The sequence below is a fragment of the Lingula anatina genome, chromosome 8 (genome assembly GCF_051362555.1).
Source record: "Lingula anatina isolate TDL-2025a chromosome 8, LinAna3.0, whole genome shotgun sequence".
NCBI lineage: Eukaryota > Metazoa > Brachiopoda > Lingulata > Lingulida > Lingulidae > Lingula > Lingula anatina.
In genome coordinates, this window is record NC_141774.1 from 1,901,247 (window position 1) to 1,909,523 (window position 8,277).

Sequence of the window (8,277 nt, forward strand, 5' to 3'; positions counted from 1 at the left end):
ACACACACACACACACACACACACGAACTCACGGTCACCTTTAACTGCTATAGTTATCTTTTTCTATAACAGGGTACCGTGAACTGTCAACATCGCTGACTTCACAACATCATCTTTACAGCTGGACTTATTGTATTTCTGAAGAGCAAGTTAGGAAAATTCACTAGTTCTCTACAGGCACGAAACAACTATCACTTTTACTTTAAAACACCTTTCTTCATATTTTGATAAAATGCGTTACGGTATTGATATCTATTTATTTTTTCCGGAAATATTGAACAATAGAACATCAGGATAATGGTGGGGTATTCATTATAATACTTTATTTAAGCTTTCATCACATGCTGGTTATTTCGTTACCGATAGTCCGAATATTCTACAATTCCCACCGCTCTAGTCGCCGACTAACCCCAAGCCCATTTTGGAATTAACCGTTAACTGTAGTTCAAACAACATAAGACGTGTTTTGGTTATTTATATTAAAAAAAGGTTATCAAAACATTATATAATGTTTTTCCAGAATGTTATAAACACGCTGATAAAACTCCACAAAATGGTGTTATCATAAAATTTTGTAGAAACGGATCTTTTTTACAAAGTATAACGTTACTATACATCATTTTGCATGAGTTAAAACACCCATAACGTTACCATAATGTTATTGTTTACCATTACCAGTATGTAACCATCTGACAACGTCGTAAAAATGTTATTTGTTATTTGGATTATTACTTAAAGGTACATATGAACCGAGCATCGGTGGAGCGTGGGTTTCCAGTAACACATATAAACCACTTCCACTAGATACGTCGACATGCCAAATGACAAACTGAATAAATCACTCGATCAGCCATAAAAGAGCTTAAGACTGCTCTTTAAATTTTTGGTAAAAAATTTAACCTACTTATGTGACCTACTTTTCTGCCCCATGTATATCATGTACAGGATAGTAACAGGCCTACCCAACTACCAGACTCGGCACCGAATGATCCAGAATTCACCGGTAAATCGGACCACACTACCCGTTTTCAGATCTTATCTCTAGAAATGGGGTCTTAGTTTTAAGTGATGCACTAGATTTGATATATTTATAATTAAGAGTAATTTCTAACAATTTGAACGAGGATTCATGTTATCATTATTATTCAAAACTACAAGGTTGGTATTGAAAAGCGCGATCACGCATCCAGTATTGAAACACACTTTTTTTACTAAAAATATAAGAACGCAGACAATCTGAACGAATCATATACTGAACCTCTCTATATATCTTGTGGTGGAAATGATTGTTTATATTATTTTTCCCTTTCACTCATTCAAACAATGGATAACTATCACTTATGAAGTGCAATTATATCAAAAATGAAAATTTGAAAGCGCATATAAAAAAACAACCGTTTGATTTAATCTGTTTTTGTACCACCGCTGTAAAATACAGGATGTACCTGCATGCAAACGCAGTGTAAGCACCGATAGAGAGAAAAACTAAAAGTTATACTTAGTCACTTGAAAATGATTTTTACAGATTCCTCTTTTTCTAAATGTCAGCAACGGAGTCTAAGGTTAAAAAAAAACTTGAAATTGGGCAGCGGTGCATCTGATCAATAGCAATGCTCAATTTTTACAAAATGAAACATGATTGGTAATGAAATGGTGCCATTTGGTACGGTTTAGATTATCAGAGATTAGATTTCCAGAGGGGACCATTGGTGTGACTTTTTTTTCAGAAATCGAAGGGGGGGTTCAGGACTCCTCTTACACCCTCGGATCCCCTAAACCCTCCACTGCAAGCCTGTATTTGTAAGCTACACTGTATTTTCACAGCCTTTTCCAAAAACCGCTATAGTTTTGATGATTAACGGGTGACCCCAACTCCTAAACCCTTCATGGGTCAACGTTTAACTAAATTTTTTGAATTGAATATATTCATTTTATTCATTTTTAATACTCTGTGCAATATTTTAACATGGATGCATTTGAATTCTTTACCTATTTTAGCACAGAATATACCCAGTCCGTTATTAGTCCATTTCAGTATATGCGTCGTAATCATCCTCCCCTGTGTCCCAAGGTTCTCCACCAAATTCCGTGTTGATTTTCACTGTCTCCTCTATTTGTGTTACAATAGAGGTGAAGTCTGGTCGCTCCTCTGGCTCCCACGACCAGCACTTCAACATCAGCTGGTACCTGGAATAGTACCAGACGACAGGGTAGGCACAAAATGGATACAAGCAAGAGAACAAAGGCGGCATCAAAATATAATGTTATTATCAACCTAGCCCATATATCAGTACATGAAACATAGAGGCAGATTCAGGATTATTTAAAGAAAGCTTCCAGTTGTAGGACTGACAGGCCGCAGATTTGAAGCCGATCCCCCCCCCCCCCCTTCTTCCCCTATCGGCGTGGGGTCCCGGAAATTTTGGGTATTTTGGAGAGCGAACGGTGCCATTTGGTACGGTTAAAAACTATGATTCAACTAGTCAAAATTCGTATTTCAACAGGGGACCATTGGTGTGTTCTTTTTTCCAGAAAGCGAAAGGGGGGGGGGGGGGGGTCAGGACCACCTGACTTCCCTAAATCCGCCACTGCCAGCATTTATTTGTAAGCAACAGTGTATTTTCACAGCTTTTTCTATAAACCGTTATGGTGTTGATGGTTAACGGGTGACCCCAACTCCTAAACCCGTCCATACATGCAGTGTATATGGATTTTGCCTGCCTACATGTATGTGTATATACAGGTACACGAACATACAGCTGATACAAGGAGGCGCGGACTCAGCAGGCAGAAATATACAAAGCACCAAATACGAGAACTTAAATAATTTAAAACCTGCTATAACAACATGTTATATAATACTGAAAAATTAAGTTTTCACTCTCACAGAAATACAGAAATAGAAGATTATATATAGGCCCTATAAATTATCAAGACTGATGTCAGGGGAGACATATCTCTTTGCTATGAACACTGAATGTAGTTGTATATACTCGTGGACTGACTGGTGTCTTAGCCATGTCCCAGTTCCACTATGAAAAATTTAAGTCAGTTTTCGCACGCGCCGTCCCCAAAAGGGCCTAGCAGAGCCGAAATTTAATCCGTTTAATATACATTTAAGCTTTTCGACAGCAGCCCAAACTAAACGCACAAAATAAAATTTAAAAAGTTTGGATCTGGTGCCACATGCTCAAAGTTCCGATTGCTGGTGATGTTACTAATCTGTGTAAACGAAGTTTATTTTAGATTTTATTGCAAATAAACTGTTTGTTTAAATTCACCGTACCTGACGTATTTTCCCTTTTTAAACTATTCAACTCTGGCCAACCAAACTAAAATCCTCTTTGCCTGACTCTCGCCATAACTCGATTAATCTGGGGAATTTAAAGAGTACTTAATCCATGCTTAGCGCTGGGTGTTAAAAATTCAGCCATCCACTTGAGTTCTAACATCTGAATATTTGTTTTTGTTATTTTTTAAAATCTATGGCAATTATCTGTTGAAATATGATAAAATGCATTACTTGTGTCCTCAGATAAGAATAATGAATTTATGAATAAAAGAGAAATCAAAAATTCAATTTTAATACCCTTTATTGCGTTTGTTGTTCATCAAACCCATGTCCACAAAAGCAATGTGATTTAAATTAAGCAAAGGGGAAGATAGCACAGTCTGAATGCTGATCTTAACTTTTTCCGAGTAAGGATTCTTTTCGAAAAAGCTATATGCATGAGTTTGCTATCTTTGCTGCTTGAATATGTAGGGTTTACTTTTTCAGCTAGCGATGAAATTCCTAAGAATCCATATTATCTTCTTTGTTCCAAGTCATAAAGCTGGATTCAGCTAGAATAAAGTTTGTTCTTCTCTACACAGCCATTACGCCATCGGTTAACTGCTCCTTGGAGATTTGATCGACCCTGAAACATACGTTTAACTTCTATTTCATAAAACTTCTTTCTCATCTAAATCCATCTCCCGTATAACACATTTGATATAAAAAAAGTTAGTTTATCCAGAAAATCTGTTATGGCGGCACAATGTTTCAATGAAATTTTATTTTGAGACCTAAAAGTATTATATTTAATCAAATGTCATATATGCCATGTTTTAACAAATGCACACGCTTATCGAATGCCCATTTTCTAACCATTTGAACATTTTTTTCTTTTTGTATATAATGTTTTCTGGATGATGTGTGACTCAGTTTCCACTTCAGATCATTTCAAACAGTTTTAATGCAGTTGAAGCTTTGCAATTGCCAAAATTGAGAAGTAAATTTTTCCGGTTTATCAAATACTTCAGTGGATCAATCCTGTCTTTAACTGTTCCAAAGAACGTTGCACATACAGTGTGAACTTTGTAGATGCGTATGAGTAAACGATATGAACATTTGAGATAGAGACCCGTACACTGTGAATACTTTGAATAGATAGTGCCGCCATACCTTTTTCTGTCCATGTCACTGTATACTGCTCTGGCATTGGCTCTGGCATATGGCACATTGTCAACTGCTCTCTTTTTGTCACACCTGCATACGGTGTAGCTGTAATTAAATAGTATCTTCTGCAATAAGTAAGTCATGTCATTAGCGTTTTTTAAGGATCTCAGCGGCAAGTCTGATAGTTAGTAACACACTGATTACTTTGTTCCATCAAGGATATTGTTGTCTAGAAAATTTTACCTTATTTTAAAACAACTGGTCAATAGATTCTGATACTCAAGAATCAATATGATCCAAATCGAAGTGTTTCACTCTGTGTTTTAGAGCAAGATTCAATACTTACATTAAACCATATCTGAATATAGTATCAACACAGTCCTCGCTCTTTCTACAGCCACCTTCACAAGCACAACCGAAGATGTTACATGACCCAACACCACAGTGCGGAGTCACCTGCAATAGGAGTAGTGAACTGTATGAGCGTTTTCCCTCTTATTTACACGCGTTCAATCGTTTATATAACAGTACGTGTTTCAATGTAGTGCTATGCTAGTGTTCACATCACACTCGGAAACATTTCGAATTTATTGAATTTTCTCATGACGGACGGAACAGCCAATGTCATTGGAAGAGTCGATTTCAGTTCCTTCATCCGTGCCCTTCAGAGTTGAAAGCGTAGAGAATTAATGTTTAACGCGGTGCACTTGAAACTATTTTGGAATCAAACTAAGACTGTCGTCATAATCAAATTTCGCAAAATCCACAGTAAACTAATGCATTTGCAAGATATTAGATACAGGATCATATAAGATGCTTTCAATGTGATACAAAAAAAAACTCAATTTCTCAAATTTTGTTTTAATACACATGTAATTGCTTTAGTAACGTTGAATCTATGATTGTGAAAAAAATTACCTCTTCTTATACGTTAATTGACGTACCTTTTTGCAGTCGGCGCAGTAAGTCGAACCGTCAATACAACAAACAGCCTGGCCAACTTCTACCAAGCTTGCTGCAACAAAGACAGCAACTAACAGAATAGCACTACAGCTCACCATGGTCTGAAACAGCTGAAAGAGTCATACAAAATCAACAAAATGAAATATCGTAACGGCAAATTTGTGTCGTCTGTTCACTCCAAGACACTGACTGTAATAACTCACCAGTTGAGTTGTTTGAGATTGGTTCGATGAAATTGTGGCATCTCTATTTACAGCCTTTATAAATATGCTTCTAGTCTCAGTGAGTCATTGGTACCCTATGTTCAAGAGCAACGTAATGAATATATGTTAAATCCTTAATTTCTATGAGCTCTACTATCAGCTGTCCCATATTATGAGCAGCAGAGCAAAGATAAAACAAGGATTAGTCGAACTCCCTAGAAATTCAGGGTGGACTGCGTGTTGCTGGTTGTCATTTCAGTAGATTTACCTCGTTGACAGGGACTACTTATATTTTCTAACAATACATTTAATGTGGTAGGTTTGTTATGTGCAACTTATATACCTATATTTGCACATCAAGCAGTACGAGCGGCAACAGACGTCATGCTACACGTCCCATTGATCAAAATGCAAAGAAAATACTAACTGCATTTTATGTATATTTTATGTTTATAACTTTATTTAGAAATATTGAATAGTGGTCAAATATACAACCCCTGTGCCGAAAAACATTTGATACCCTGTATTACAGCATGCAGGATGTTTTTAAATACGCGTTTCTATGACCTCTAACAGCACCTTAAATGTGGTTGTAATAGCAATGATAAACCAAGAGTCAACAACAGTCTGTCGAAATTTATCACTATAAGGAAGTCATTTCAGAAGCGTCACGTTATAAAGGGGGTTCTTTATTTTTAAGTGATGCACTTAATTTAAAGACGTACAATTAAGAGTAATTTCTAACAGTTTGAACGAGGCTTCGTGTTATCATTATTATTCAAAACGGCAAGGTTGGTATTAAAAATAAGAAAGCTGACAATCTGAACGATGTATGTATGAATTTATCTATCTATTTCGTGGTGGGAATTATTGTTTATATTATTTCTTTCACTCATTCACACATTGGATAACTATCGCCTGTAAATTGCAATTATATCATGAATGTTTCAATGAAAATATGAAAGCGTGAAAAAACACCGTTTGATTTCATATCTTTTTGAACTACCGCTGTAAAATACAAAATGTACCAGCATGTAAACGCTGTATAAACACCGACAGAGAGAAAAACTAAAAAAATATACTTTGTCACTAATAAATGACGGTGGGTTTTTACAGCTTCCTCTTTCTCTAAATGTCAGCAACGTAGTCTAAGGTTAAAACCTTGAAATTGAGCGGCTGTGCATCCGATCAATAGCAATGTTCAATTTTTTTCAAAAGAAAGACTTGACAATTGTAGTTAGCATACAGTGAATACCAGCTCTTCTTGTGAAAAGCTATAATAATAATAATAATAATAATAATAATAATAATAATATACAGACTTGACATTTAATATGGAGTTTTTTTTTTCAAATCATTTTTCATCAGTTTTTTTTCTGTCCAATTTGGTCCAGGTTTGTTGTTGGACTTGTATGCCATTGATTCGGTGAGTAATGGTCTACCCACATATTGCCTATGTGGTTAAAATATGGCGATTTTGATGACCAAGGGAGCTGCTCATAGTATTGTGAATTATCTGCTATTAAAGGTGCTCTGTGTGAACCGGTGTGAACGGAATGGTAGTCCTAGTAACGCAAGTCTGACCGGACACTAAGTCCTGGGAATGCAAGTCCTAGGTCTAGCGTTTCTAGGAATGGATGTCCTAGGACATACGTTACTAGGATTTAACGTCCTTGGGACAACAGTTACCAAGGAATGTAAGTCCCATTGCAAGAAATGCAAGTCCGGATGGGACCTGTTTTCCTGATTTATACTAGGACTACATGTCCGATTTGACTTTTTCTCTTACACTTAAATGGAAGTTACATATAATAAATAATAATATGTGTGTATTAAAATGATCGGTATGATTACCTTTATTATTTTGATATTCACAAACTGAATGAAAAAAATTAATTATGAAAAATAACACGTAAGAAGTTGTGATAAATTTATTTTAATTTTAGTAGACCTATTCATTTGTCAGATAAATTTTCAAATTGGAGCCGTTGACGTTGTTTTATTTTCATGCTGTTATAATAATCCTTGCATGATAATAGTCATTTTTTAAATATTTTTTCTTTTGTGTATTTAACATGGATATAGATATTAAATAACACTGTGATAAAGTAAAGGTTTTAAAACATGGTTGAATTAGATGGTGCTATTATATAGGTTTTACCGGAATACAGTAGAATGGAAATGGTTCTCAGGAGTGAACTTTCATCTTTTTAGATTAGATTTTTATTTTATTGATCAGTTGGTGCAGGATTCAAGTGCAATTTGTAGGGCCTATATATTTTATGTATTTAGCAGTGCAATGGATATTTAATTACATTGTGATATAGTGATGTTTTTAATTATAACTTGGTTTCAGATAATGGTGCGTAGGTTGGTTTTATTTTACTCGGGTGTTAATGTGCAGCTTTTTTAGATTAATTTTAATTGGAAGATGGCACGATGCTAGTGCATTTACTAGCACAGTAATTTATTTGCAAACTTGGACATGCAACAGCTCAGCAGTGAACAAATCGAATATGTCTTTGTGATAATATTTTTGTACGCAGTTTTACTTTTCTAAATAAAACGATGAAAGAAAGTAAATTTGCTGTGATTAGCTTCTTCAATATAATTTTTCTAGTCCTACTCTCCGCCGCTTCGACCCATGTCGCACTTGAAATACTGTTTAGCTGT

General features: G+C 35.5%; 1 protein-coding gene across 1 annotated transcript; it reads right to left on the reverse strand.

Moving 5' to 3' along the window:
• Nucleotides 1–2,021: 2,021 nt before the first annotated feature.
• On the reverse strand, nt 2,022–5,742 carry LOC147760168 (uncharacterized). The gene is made up of 4 exons (XM_086994075.1): nt 5,383–5,742; nt 4,785–4,894; nt 4,445–4,543; nt 2,022–2,187 (listed from the first exon to the last, which is right to left on the reverse strand). Exons 1-4 carry the CDS (start codon nt 5,497–5,499, stop codon nt 2,022–2,024), a joined length of 492 nt encoding a protein of 163 aa, XP_086850201.1. The 5' UTR covers nt 5,500–5,742.
• Between the last annotated feature and the right edge of the window lie 2,535 nt (nt 5,743–8,277).